Here is a 12,557-nt window from a genome sequence, read left to right on the forward strand (position 1 = left end):
GTTCTAATTGTCCTTCTTTGATACACTTTTTAGCCCAGTCTGCCACATTATGCCCCTCGTCTACAAATAGTGGGTCGACTGCACGCCTCCCAGATAGAAGCTCAAATAAAAAGACCCCAAAGGCATAAACATCTGATTTCCGGGTCAACTTCCTGGTCCTACAATACTCGTGATCTAGATACCCAAATGTGCCTTTAGGAGTGGTATCACACCAGAAGACGGGTGATCTACGATTTTTGACATCCCAAAATCTGAGATCCTTGCTGCCCAATTCTCGTCAAGCAGAATATTCGAGCTATTCAAGTCTCGATGTATGATTCCATGTTGTGTACCCACACCAGTGTGAAGGTAATGTAGTCCCCGTGCAACACCAATGCTTATCTTGAGCCGATGCATCCAAGATAAACGAGTATCAGATTTGTGCAAATGATAGTCAATAGTCCCATTGGGCATGTACTCATAAACTAGTATCATCTCGTTGTTATTGAAACAATAACCAATTAAAGACACAAGGTTACAGTGCTGCACCTTGGTAAGCATCTTGATTTCGTTCATGAACTCAGGTGCCCCTTGTGTCGAAGATGAATCCAAACGTTTAATGGCAACAAGACGTTCAGTTGCATCTCTAGTACCATGAATACGACCTTTGTATACCGTCCCAAAACCTCCCTTTCCAATGACCAACGCTTCATCAAAGTTTTGAGTAGCTAAGTGAATATCTGCAAGCGAAAAACGATGAAAGGCGTCTTCGGTAGTTAATGAATGCAGTTTCTCTTCAGGGTTTTCTGACATATTGTTGAAAGATTATAGAAATAAAAGAACACTTAGTTCATAGTAAAATTTACAAAAGCATCATAGAGTTTATATTCCAAACGTATAGAAAAGGCATCTTCAGAATCAATAAAGGCGGCTTGGATTTTAAAATTATACATTTAGCCATGAAATGGAAGACTATAAAGTCACAAATAATATAACAGTTTATTTGAATTATAATTTCACAAGGGAATATATATAATAAAATCAGTTACCATACAAATTATTCAATGGTTAACAAACAGAAAGAAATGGACATATTTGTTCACAACAAACCACGACTAACAAAAGCTTAACTCCGTTAGATTCCGATCGCTGAAAAAACGTGTTTTCCTGAAAACTCAACCTGAACAAAACCACCACCACCGCTTACATTCACTACCACCGTCGCCACAAACCGAGTGACTTAATTATAATACTTTTAAAACTTGAATGACATGATTAGAACACTTTTAAAACTTTATATTAATATTATTCAAAGTTAGTTTATTTTTGTAAAAATTTAAAAGTATAAACATACTTAAAAACAAAAAAAAAATTCACATTAGTAATTGGTGTCGAATTCCACCAGAATTTGCTTTCAAAGTATGCAATCTTCTTAAGGAACATTCGAACATAATAGTTGAAGGACGCCAAAAGAAGGTTATCCAATCCATCATCCTTACAACATATTGGTGTTTTTGAAAGACAAGAAATAAAGTGTTATCATTCAACAACACACGAGTATCGGTGAATATGATAATATATATATATTTGATATGGTAGGCCCGGCCCCAGGACCCCTATCATCCCTTATGTTTAGGAGCGGGATCCGCCCAAGAACGACCTTTCGGTGGTACGGAAGGCACAGACTCCGCGAACGTCCCTAGCCCCCTTTACTAATAAGGAAAAGAAAGCCTCAACCAGAACCACATTCCTTTTGCGTGCGGATCTAGCTAAGTGTCTGACTCTATTGGTCATAGTTTCCTTTTGTTGCGGCCGGTGCTCGTTTGCGCGCGCGTGAACCAACCCAACAAACAAGGAAAGGATGTCTCTCGGGGCATCTGAGAATGATTCGAGCCGTATGAAGGGAAACTCTCACGTACAGTTTCTTTTTTTTTGGGGGGGGGGAGCCCGACAGGGTCCCCCACTGACTTGGAAAGGCTTCTAAAGTTGCCGGAGGGTCCATCATCAAGAATAGCCTAAGATGGTCAAAAGCATTCCTAACAATGCTAGCCACAGCGTAATACTCCGGCAAAACAGGTCGCCATTTCGCGTAATCGAACGCCCTAAGAGGAAGATTTCATTTGCTTTCTGTTTTGTGGAACGAAGTTGATCCATGGTCATCGGGATGTCTATGTTGAAAGAGAACCTAACCTGAAGAGTCATTGGTTTTCCAGGTCGGAAAATGAAGTAAACAACTCAGGTGGACAAGAGGCGAACCACTCAGCTGATGAGTCAGCTATACTTTTTAAAATAGCCTAATGAGGAGACGATCGTAACCTCTGAGCTCAAAGATGGAAAGCAGATTCCTTTTTTCAGGTTTCGCATAGCTTCCCAAGCGCCCAACTTTCTTTTTGGGTTCCGAAATTGCAGAGTAGCTTCAGCATCAAGTATGATATGGGATAGAGTTCGAGTGATATATATATAACGACTCTCATTCTTATAGGTCAAAAACATGGGTAAAATGATGGAATTAAGCCCACGAGCAAACACAAACACTTTCCCACGTCACCCTCTCCTAATGACGTGTCTTTCTTTAATTAGCTAAGGTGATTTGTCTTCTTAAGTTTCATTTCATCCCTTTTAAAAAACACTTTTTGACTCTCAGCCCCCTCAACATTACACAACTAAAATCCCATCATTTCATCTTCCCGGCGAACAAACAAACAAACAAACACACACTTTGACGTCACAAATGGGTTCGATTTCGTTATGGGTTTTGCTTATTTTCGCCATTTTATTTAATTACGACGTCGTATCGCAGCAGATCTTCCCAACTCATGCAGGTAACCTTCAAATTATTCAAATTTTAGTGTTTTACAAACAATTAATTAGATGGGTATGTTTCTTTTGTTATTAATTTGAAGTATATATGCTATGCCCAATTTTGGGTATTTTTTGAAATAGTTGGTTTAGTTGAGTGGTCTGATTGAAGGATGCTTTAGAGCTACATGTTTGCATATTATGTTTTATCAGAGAGAAATTTGGGATTATTGAGATTTTGAACAGCTGATAAACTCGTTTTCCGGCTTATGAGTTATGTCTTATATTAGTTGATCGGTTTGGATCAAATACAAACTAAAAAAACATGTTACTATGTTGTAATTACACTACACTGTAATTACACTATGTTGTATATATAATTGCATTACTTGATTCGCACAATTAGTACGTTAATTTAGTTTGTATTTTATCCAAACTCGTTAGTTGATAAGCTCAGAAAAGGGAAAAATAAGATAATTCAAACATCCCCTAGTGGATATTTGATAATAACCGATTCGAGATGGTCAATCTCCCAATAGATAGACCCTTTGAGCGGGTTAGACTCCAAAGAAATAGAGAGAACGAGACATGTTTACTTCAGTTTTCTTCTTAATATTAATGAAGATTCAAGGGTCTTTTATAGGTTACAATGCGTTGAAATTAAATAGCTACACTAATCCACTATCTAAAGAAAAGGAAACGTGCAAAGAAAATGCAATTAAAACAAAGGATGCATATCAGCTAAGGGAAACGTTGGAACATGGTTGATATAAACGTGCGCTGCATTTTGGTACTATCTTGCGGGTCGGGTTGGTCACGGTGGATGGTAGCGTATCAAGATTTGTGCTTAGTTAGGGATGGTTTTGAGATATTTAATGTGGGTGATTTTTTTTTATTTTTTTTTGGGGGGGGGGGTGCATTTATGTAACTGGATGTTCAAAACAACACGAACACGGAGATTACTAAAATGTAGTGTTAGCATGCTACCGATAACAAAAAATAACGGTCAAACAGTATAATAGTAACACGGATTAGGTATATTAGAGACACAAATACTAGAAGGTAACATGCAGAGGCCACCAAAAAGAATATAATGAACTTAGCTCTAATGCGCTCACTCATGTCCTGAGAAAGGTGCAAGTCTAGCAAATTCTGCCTAATCCACTCTTACACAAGTGTATGTGTGAAAAACGAATGGTACTTTGATAGAGCTTTCTGTTATCTTTTACCGCACTAGTAGTGTATAACTTATGATCGATGATTTGGTTAAGATACTGGATATAGATTTTGAATGTTTGTAAATGGTTAATTGTCAGGTGGCTTAAGTCGTGCCTCTCGAGAACCAAAATATGATATTGAATTCCACACAGAAGATTCACCATTTCATCCTGTAAGTGTACACTGAACACAATTTGTAGGGGTTGAAATTTCAACCTCGTAAAAGGGGTCAATTTGGGTTGTATTTATATCCCATTGGTAAACTTTTAGGGTCAAATTGGTCAGCCAGGGTCAAACACTTCTGAATCGCTTTATTAAGAAATTTGATTAATATTTTAGCAATATGCTTATTTATAATTTGTATATTTAATAAACTTATTTCTAAGTGTGGACAACAAGGTGTTGACGGGTTGGCCCGGCCCGTTTGAACTGACACTAAAAACTACGCATTTGACCCAAACTTGCTCTGACCCGTTACCCAACCCACCTACCGCCCATCATTGCATAATAAATATGTGAGTTTTCTGTTTTTAGGACGATGATCAAGAATCGGTGGTGATGCCAAAGAAAAACGGTGATAAGTTTTTATGTTTCTTGCCGAAAGTGGAGAAAGTGACGAACGAGAAGCCAACCGTTCTTGAAAACACAAGTTTAATTTTGGGAACCGAAAAACGTATCAAGTTGAAAACACCAGATGAGTTGCTTGATGTACTTAAAGATCAATGCTTGCTTAGGGTCAGATCCTATACAAAAATTAAAAGAAATTGTTAAAATTAATTGTAAATCTTGTTTATATGATAGAATGATAAAAAATGATTTTTTTTCCTTTTTGCAGCAAGAGGGGTGGTGGTCTTATGAATTTTGTTATAACAGGAGGCTGCGACAAATTCATGTGGAAGAGGACAACAAGGTATGGATCAAGATTTATACGTTTCTCGAACCTGTAAACGGACCGAACGAACACGAACACGAACGGAGCATGTTCGTGTTCATCCGTATAACTTTAACTGAACACAAATATTTAAACGAACGGATCTTTCTTGTTCGTGCTACGGTTCAAACCAATTAAAAGTTAATGTAAACGACAGTTTGTTGGGCCTAAAAAGTTATTAAAACTAGACTAAATTGCAATGGGCCTAAATAATTTAAATACGTATCCAAATGTAAACGAACGAACTTAAACAAACGTAAACTTACCAATGTAAATGAACGTAAAAGAACGAACTTAAATAGACAAACGTTCCCGAACATAAATGAACGATACATGTGTTCATAATCGTATGTTTATTAATAAATGAACATAACTGAACTTCCTGTCACACAGTTTACAAAAGGTTAAATGAACACAAACAAAAAATTCCGTTCATTTAGCTAAACGAATAAGTTCATTTTTGTTCATTGTTCATTCGTGTGCATTCATTTATGTTGTTTGTTGTATGTTTTTTAAGTTTGTTCGTTTACTTTGGCTGATATATATATTCAAACTTGATGTGAATTAGTTCTCTGTGATCTGATTTTTCATTTAAGTATGTTATGTGTTGTTAGTTAAGACTTTTATTGACTTTTCTTTTAAAAATGTGAAACATTGTTCTTGAAGGATATTGTTATTATTATTGATCTTGATTTTTAGTGATCTTTATTTTATGTTGTTATTTTTTGTTAACTGTATTAGATGTTCCAGGTTGTATCAGTCATGGGTCGGGTTGGTCACGTCATGCCATGTCATGTCACTGTTAAACAGGTCGTGTCATGTAACCTGTATATAAACAGGTTTCTGTTCGTGGATGAAATAAAAGACTAGATTAGTTTATCGTGTCGTGTTCATGTTTAGCACCTGTGTTAATTATGTCGTGTTTGACCTGTTTAACACGTTTAGACCTCTTTTTCAAAACGGCTCGTTTTGACCCGAACTGATTTGGCTTAGAACCCGTTAATACCCGAATTCGCCCGACCTGTTTAGTTCGGCAGAACTATCTTTAGAGGTTGATATATTATTGGTCAGGTGACAGGCGGGTTGAGTAACGGGTCAAAACTGGTCTGGAATAAAAATATAATCTTTGATATGGGTTTTGTTCAAAAAGTTTAGATCTTTTGTATATATGTGTTATTAATTAGTTTTTAGTATAATTACAAAATCTTGACTATTTCAATAACCATCTAATTTCTCGAATGGAATGATTTTTGATGTTTATGCATTAAAAATATACTTTGGGTGTCAAGTATGATTATAAAATCTTCATCATCATCATCATCATCATCATCATCGTACTCAGTATATCCCACCAATAGCAAAGCTATGGTAGGGTCTGAGGAGGGTAAGATGTACGCAGCCTTACCTCTACCCCATAGGGATAGAGAGGCTGCTTCCGGTGAGACCCCCGGCTCGATAGTAGTTTTGCATCAAGCCTTGGACATAAGGCACATAGCACTCAATCATCGGGACACCGGCTGATCGGTGCATGTACCCTTATCTTTCAGCTATCAACGCCACTACATGATGCCTGATTAACCGTCCGTCACTTTTAACGTTATTTTCACGAGATTAGTAAACTAACGTCAAAATTAGTGCAATTTCACTTTTGCCCACCCGAGGGTTCACACATATATACATCATATGTGCGCACCGCAAGCAGGGCTACATTATAAAATCTTGATCATTCTAATTCTTATCTAATTCTTTGTGGGCCCGTTTCTAGGTTGTTCAAGAGTTTATATTGGGTGAATTTGATGCTGAAGCTACAGCTGCTTATAACCGTAACCTATCCAATATTTCAACTTTAAAAGATCCTCGCTCTAAAGATGCATCACAAAGGTATTTAATTGCATGTCAGATTTGATATTGTTTCATTGGTTTGTCAAAATTGTGAGGAGGTTAGTGGGTCGTAATGTGTCAACACTTTTTTGGCCATGTATCTTTTTAGTAGTTTCATAAATAACTAGTGTATTAAATATGGTTGTAAAAGCTATACCATCAAAAGGCAATCGGTTTCTAAATACACGTTTGACCCATTTGACTTGGTCAACAAGTCAACACTTTTTTGTCATCTTTTTTCTCTTTTTGTAATTTCATGAATAATTTAATAAATATGTTTGTAAAAGTTATACTATTGAAATGATGACTGGTTTCTAAATACACTTTAGACAATGTTCGACTCGTTGGACCCATATGACTTGGTCAACAAAACTTTTTTTGGCCATTTCAATTATTTTTTTTGTTACCTTAATGATTAATGTATTAAATATGTTTGCAAAAGCTATAGTGCTATACTATTGAAATGGTTATCAGTTTCTAAAACACTAATTTTCAACTCGTTTGGCCCATTTGACTTGGTCAACAACGGTTTGGTTGACAGTTTGCCCACCAACACCTTTCTGTCCATTTTCTTGAGTTTGTTAAATGACCAAGTATTAAATATGATTACAAAAACTGTTTCAAAATAGTGATTTACTTTTTTGTTAAGCAATTTTTTGTTTTTCTTAAAATAGTGATTTAATTTTCTTTTTTTAGGATAGTGATTTCATTTTTTTTTATTAAAATAGTGTTTTAAACTATTTCTTAACATGATTAATGCAGGTATCATGCTCATAAATACACTAACGGAACCACTTGTGATCTTACAAACGAGCCTCGAGAAACCGAGGTTTGCTATGCTCCAACTCTTTACTTAATTCTCATATAAATTTCACATTATTATTATCATTATTTTTTGTTAATGTTATTTCCAGGTAAGATTTGTTTGTTCGGAACCTAGAGCTATGATCAGTTCTATAACCGAATTATCAACATGCAAATATGCTCTCACAATCCAAATCCCGACACTTTGCAAGCACCCGTAAGTTTCCATCTCATTCAGTTATTATTTTATTTTTTTACACCTCTTCTGATGGGCATTTTCGTCTTTTCAGATTGTTCCAAGAGGAACGACCCGTTTGGTACACAATCAACTGTAACCCCCTTCCAAAAGACTACAAACAACAAAATCCGGAAGATGATATTATACACGAGCATAATATTGTTACGGTAACTGATAAGTCGTCGTCATCTTCATCTGTTTCAGAAGAATACGCAACATAAAGATATTTTGTAGTTAACTAACCGAAAGATTTAATGGTGTTTTGAGGTGCACAATTTTCTAATGATATAGTATACTCATGGAAACTACACAACTTATGTGTGGTGATTTTAGTTTAATGCCATTTTGTATTTGCATGAAAAGTGGATAGATGTTGAAACTGTGCTTAAAAAGTATGAAATTTGGTGTTTTGTAGCATGTGTTAGTGTTTTTTTTTTTGTTTTTTTATTATTATTATTATTATTTTTTTTTTGGTTACATGCAGTAGCTGTTTATACCTGTGTTCTTATGATTTATGAACTCTGGTTATCATGATAAAAACTCTTAAATTTGGAGCATGTTTAAGACGAGCCTGAGCTCGTTTAGCCTGTGCAAACATGTTTTAAGACAGGCTTGGTTTATGGCTTGTGAATCCTAAAAACCTCATGAGTGGTGGATTTTGCGGATCTGCTTCCTTTGGGACCGGATTAAGGCTGTTCATCGGGTTTGAATAGGATTAGAGTTGAGATATTCGGGCCGAATGTTCAATTGTATATGAGTTTGTATATGTATATTTTAAAGATTTATAAAATAAATCTAAAACGATGTCGTAAGCTTAAAACTGTTTATCGTTTTTCTTTTTTTCTTTATTATTATAACAATGAAAACCGTTGATGGTGAACTCATGGGACTCCACCAGGTGCAAATGCCTCTCTAACGAACGGATTTGTGTAAATTAGAGCTTGTGTTGGTCAAGTGGTCCTGAAGTTATGGTTGGAAGCTTATTGAAGTAGTATTTAAACATGACACCCTAGGGTGAGTGTAGTGGGGCGACAAGATGGAGGTTTTGGGGCTACAACACTGTTACACATGGGCGAAATTAGGCATGTTCAAAACGGTTTGGGACTAGGAACCGGAACCGGTTCCTAACCGGTTCCTATATTCAAAACCCCCTTTTAAACCGGTTCCAGGCTCGAACCGGTTAGGGAACCGAACCGGTTCTCCCACCCTCGGACCCCTAACCTATCTAACCGGTTCTTACCGGTTCCTAACCCGGTTCCTGTACCGTAACCGGTTCCAACCGGTTACAGTGTAAAAAATTTTTATTTTTTTTTCGTTTTTCGTTTGCGATTTGGATTCTAAACTACGATTCGTATTTGTATAACATGAAAAATAAAAAAAAAACAATTAACATAAAAATAAACAATTAACTGATGAAGAAAAGACAACTACTGAAGATGTTTGCCACTGAAGACAACTACTGAAGGTTGCCACTGAAGACAACTACTGAAGGTTGCCACTGATGACAAGTTGACAACTACTGAAGGTTGCCACTGATGATAACTACTGAAGGTTGCCACTGATGACAACTACTGAAGGTTGCCACTGATCACAACTACTAAAGACTGCCACTGATGAGGAATACTCATCAGTGAGAAAGCTGCCACTGATGAGGAATACTCATCAGTGGGAACAGTCATCAGTTGAATCAGTGGGAAAGCTGCCACTGATGACAACTACTGAAGGTTGCCACTGATGAGGAATACTCATCAGTGGGAACATTCATCAGTTGCAGAGTTTGTTGTCACTGATGCAAAATATGAATCAGTGACACATCAGTTGCAGAGTTTCATCAGTTGGAACATCATCAGTTAAATATGTAACCATTGTACAATGTAAACTTGTTCATTGGATTTGCAATACAAGTGCATTTAGTTTTTTTTTTCGTTTTTCGTTTGCGATTTGGATTCTAAACTACGATTCGTATTTGTATAGCATGAAAAATAAACAAAACAATTAACATAAAATTCATTTTATTTACTTTAAGAAGTTCAAAAAAAAAAAAGGTTACATGTTTTAAAATCTTCAAAAACAAACTAACAAAACATTAAACTTATAAATATAAAGTTGTGACATATTATTTCTAGAAAAGCCTTCTTGTTCGTCGTAATTATTGAGCGGCGACTTCTTCCTCGTAATTACTTGTAGAAATGCCTTCTTGTTCGTCGTGCACTCGAACATCACGTGGTGTTTCATCTTCGAGAGTGGTTACGTGTTGAATACGATCGATTGAGTCCAAGTGATCCTTTAAGCAAATGCACATCTCCACCGACTCCGAATTTAGTCTTGTTCTTCTCACCGATATTACCCTGCCACTAAGAGAAAAAGCGGATTCCGAAGCTACCGTAGAAGCTTGGACGGTTAGTAAATCACGGGCCATGGTGGCAAGAATCGGAAACTCGATTTCCTTTACCTTCCACCAAGCCAAAACATCAAAAGTGCCATATTCCTCTTCCGATAAACCGGTAGAGTAATCATTTGCACTATACCTTCCTAGTTCGCTTGAAGGGGTGTTACCCCTTTGTTTTTTAGCCGTTACGTTGCGAACGGTGTTCATAAGGCTAATCATGGGATCTCGTACTCTAGTAGCACTTGAACTTGATGAAGACCCCCCCGGCATAGGCATGTGTATGTTTGACCCATATTTATTTAAATAAAAGTTATACATAAATTTAAAATTCAAGTTAAAATCATTTTTTGCCTCTGTTGAAAAGTTTGGGTCAACTTCATGCATATCTAAGGCTGAAAAAATTTCGTCTATCACACATTCAACCCCCGTAACATTTAACATTGGGTTTAAAGCGGCGGCGCAAGTAAAAACCGATGGCAATTCAAGAAAGTATTTTTTTAATTTAAACTTCATTGGTAATATGATGTTTGAAAACATTGGACTTTTATTTTCAAATTCTTTAAGATTGTTAACGATTAAAAATAACTCCGAAAGAACCAAGGGACTTGTCGGATAATACGTTCCCGATAGTTTCGTAGTTGATGTTTTAAAAACTTCAAGAAAAGTCGATAAGTCATTGATAATTTCCCATTTCTCATTTGAAAAGGGGATTGCCAAATCATTCTCGGCAAGACTAGAATGAAACATTTGTAAAGTTTCTCTTTGTTTCAAAGCACTTTGAAACATTATGCAAGTGGAATTCAATCGATGAGGTACATCCCAATTAGCTCCCAAAGCTTTTCTTCCCGTATCTTTACAAAATTTTCTATATTCCATTTGTCTTTTTTTACTTTTCTTAAAAACTTCATGTATCATTAGTCTAAAATCGTTTATAACCGATGTAACCTCATCCGAAGCAAGTCCGTCTTGCACGATTAAATTAATGATATGTGCAACACACCTTGAGTGAAAAAATACACCATTGCAAATCGGCGTATATTTTAATTTTAATTTATCAACCGCCGATGTATTATTCGACGTGTTATAAAATGCCATTGAAAATATTTTATTTTCTAGTTTATAAGTTTTTATAACATAATCTAAAATTTCAAACAAATTATCTCCCGTATGTGGATACTCAAAGAGTTCGAAAGCAATGGTGCGTTTCATCATTTCCCACGATGACGGGTCTACCCAATGAGCGGTGACACAAAGATAAGATTCGGGTAGACCATGTGGAGCCGACCAAACATCACTAGTTAAGTTTATTCCCGTATTTATATTTTCAAAATATGCAATTAGTACATCTTTGGCCTTCTTCCACAATTTTAAACAATAACGTTTAAGAGTATGACGACTTACGTGAGTGTATTGTGGTTGAAGCGTATCTCGAATCATGGCGGTTAAGCGAGGGTTGTCGAAGTGGCTAAACGGCAAAGCTTCTTGAATCACAAACTTCGTCATACGATCTTGAACTTGATCAATTTGGTATGTAAATATTCCGCCTTCACTATCCATTTGCGTTTGTTGCGAATCGACGTTCTTTTTCAACGTCTTGCAATACGGTTTTTCGACGTGTTTCTTCAAATTTGAATTCGAAAGTGGGTTTAAATAAATCCCACAAACTTGCACCGAGCCTTCAATGAATGGTCATCACTCAATTCAACCAAATCCCAATTGCACCAAATCTCTTGATTACGATTATGAGGTACAATACGAACGAAACTTGGTTCGGCGTTGGAACCTTGACCAACCGATGATTGTGAGGCACCCATAACAACAAATATGAATATAGAAGAAGAGAAAACAAGAGATTAGAGAACTCAAAACGTTGTAATAGCGTTTTTTTGTATTTTTTTGCGTTCGGGTTTGCGTTTTGAGTGTTGTGATGAACCCATGACACCAAATACCTATTTATACTAGTAGTGGGGTGCTTGGGGGAGCCAAAAACGGCTATTTTTGACCCCAACGGTCAAAAAACGGCCAAAAAAAAGATTTCCAACGGCTATATTCGATCCAACGGCTAGAACCGGTTAGGAACCGGTTCCGGATGGTTCGGTTCCAGAACCGGTTCCGGTTCGGTTCCGGTTCCTACCCGCCCCCACTCAGAAATGCAAGAACCGGTCACGGATCATCGGGTTGAATCAGATAGGGTCCGGTTCCTACAAAAAACGGGTAGGAACCGGTTCGGGTCCGGTTCAGGTCCACCGGTTCGGTTCCAGAAACCGGTTTCGTTGAACATCTCTAGGCGAAATGTGTAATGGCGAGAGGTTCTTGTC

General features: G+C 36.8%; 1 protein-coding gene and 1 pseudogene across 1 annotated transcript; one reads left to right on the top strand and one right to left on the bottom strand.

Moving 5' to 3' along the window:
* Positions 1-174: 174 nt before the first annotated feature.
* On the bottom strand, positions 175-792 carry LOC143593956 (putative receptor-like protein kinase At5g38990 pseudogene; annotated as a pseudogene).
* A 1,827-nt stretch (positions 793-2,619) lies between these two features.
* Positions 2,620-8,287, top strand: LOC143593951 (protein OS-9 homolog). Its single transcript, XM_077073404.1, has 8 exons — positions 2,620-2,801; positions 4,095-4,168; positions 4,531-4,731; positions 4,832-4,906; positions 6,693-6,808; positions 7,571-7,637; positions 7,723-7,829; positions 7,903-8,287. Exons 1-8 carry the CDS (start codon positions 2,711-2,713, stop codon positions 8,069-8,071), a joined length of 900 nt encoding a protein of 299 aa, XP_076929519.1. The 5' UTR covers positions 2,620-2,710; the 3' UTR covers positions 8,072-8,287.
* Positions 8,288-12,557: the final 4,270 nt, after the last annotated feature.

Source organism: Bidens hawaiensis, unplaced genomic scaffold (genome assembly GCF_021521415.1).
Source record: "Bidens hawaiensis isolate Kalapana, Puna unplaced genomic scaffold, B.hawaiensis_p1.1 tig00042947_1, whole genome shotgun sequence".
NCBI lineage: Eukaryota > Viridiplantae > Streptophyta > Magnoliopsida > Asterales > Asteraceae > Bidens > Bidens hawaiensis.